General features: G+C 35.4%; 1 protein-coding gene across 1 annotated transcript in view; it reads right to left on the bottom strand.

Moving 5' to 3' along the window:
- Positions 1–1,591, bottom strand: part of LOC116078883 (olfactory receptor 5A2-like) — a gene marked incomplete at its 3' end in the record, with an annotated part of 3,539 nt that continues 1,948 nt past the window's right edge. Inside the window, exon 2 of the mRNA XM_031354245.1 lies at positions 1–10. Coding sequence (XP_031210105.1) covers positions 1–10 — 10 coding nt within the window. The remainder of the gene's footprint in view (positions 11–1,591) is intronic.

The raw sequence follows: 1,591 nt of genomic DNA, 5'->3' as shown, positions 1-1,591 counted from the left end.
GGGGCTGAATGCTTTGCTTGATGTTTGTAACTCTTGTATCAAATTTGAAGAAGAGGACTTTATAATTTACTATTTGTCTGAGATGAATGCTTCTCCAAATTATCACAGCTAATGAACCAGATTCGTACCCTCACCTAATGTCTGTGCCACCCTCCAAGCAGAATCATTGTTCATTGAAACAGTTGGTGAATGACTTTATGGATAGTACATCTCACACCATTTCTTAAATTAATGTAACCTGTTCTTTGTGGGCTGAGAATAAAGTCACTCACTCAAGTCAAATAGCTTTGACCATAGCAGGAAGTCTGTATCCAAAAATCGTGCCTACAATTCATTTCTTGGTGTAGCAGAATTGTCAACTCTCAGCTTAGCTACGATGGAGGTAAAATCCTTTGGTGATGTGAGGGTTATTGAAGTACAGCCTTGTTACAATGAAATCCAATGTCTAAAAATTGTTCTTATTTTGGGCTTGTACCACAGTAAGAGCCAAGATTTTAAACTCCACTAAATACAAAACAAACAAACAAAAAGACTTTATATATTTGTGTTCATTTAGGAAAATACTAGTAGTGATGTATTATTTTGAAATATACCGTTAATATGTTTGGAGTTATTTAAAATTTATATCAAGAAAAATGTATTTTCAGTATTGCTGTAGACAAGCATCTACATAAGACTGTTCAATTGATTGTTGTTTTATATCAACAACTTTTATAATACTTATTGTTATAATATTTTATAAATTTTAAAGAATATTACAAAAAAGGTATTGTAGGTATTGAAGGGAGATCTCTGGGAAGAGTTGGGGAAATTCCTCCCTGACTGCTCTTCCAAAGGTCCTGAGTTCAAATCCCAGCAACCACATGGTGGCCCACAACCACCTATAATGAGATCTGACGCCCTCTTCTGGTGTGTCTGAAGACAGCTACAGTGTAATTATTTATAATAATAAATAAATCTTAAAAAGCATATTTTAAGTAAATAGAATTAAATCACATTCTTCTTTCCCTTTTAAATAGGTTTTTAAATGTTAACAAATTCAGATAAATTGAAATAATGTAACTTTTTTCATCATAATGCAATAAAAGTTAAAAATACAGCAAGATACTGAGCTGGGGTTTCATGAATGTTACAAATTAAAAAACAGGAGCAAGCCTTCTTCCTTAACAGGAAACCCTTGTGAGTCCTTCAAATAATCCACACTGTTGGGAAGCTAAGGCAGAAAATCGAGCTGATGCTCATTCTTGACTAAATAGTGAGTTTGAGGCTACTGGGATACTTGAGATCCTGCCTTAAAAATGAGAAACAAGAGCCTGGAGAACTGGGTCAGAGCATCAGGTGCTTCTTCAAAGTTCCTTTGTTTGATCTGAAGCACTTAACATGGCGCCTCACAACCATCTGTAACTTCAGCCCTCATCTGATTTCCACGGACACAAGGCACAAAATGGTGCATGAACACACGTGGAGGCAAAACACCCATACACATAAAATAAAAATAAATTAAAGGAAAGAGAATCAAACCGAGAACAACAGCAAAAGAGCAACCCTGGAAGTAAATGGGCTGAGGCCACATTTCCCATGAACTGATTTG

This window comes from Mastomys coucha, unplaced genomic scaffold (genome assembly GCF_008632895.1).
Source record: "Mastomys coucha isolate ucsf_1 unplaced genomic scaffold, UCSF_Mcou_1 pScaffold5, whole genome shotgun sequence".
Lineage (NCBI taxonomy): Eukaryota > Metazoa > Chordata > Mammalia > Rodentia > Muridae > Mastomys > Mastomys coucha.
This window is presented reverse-complemented; position numbering and strand designations above follow the sequence as displayed.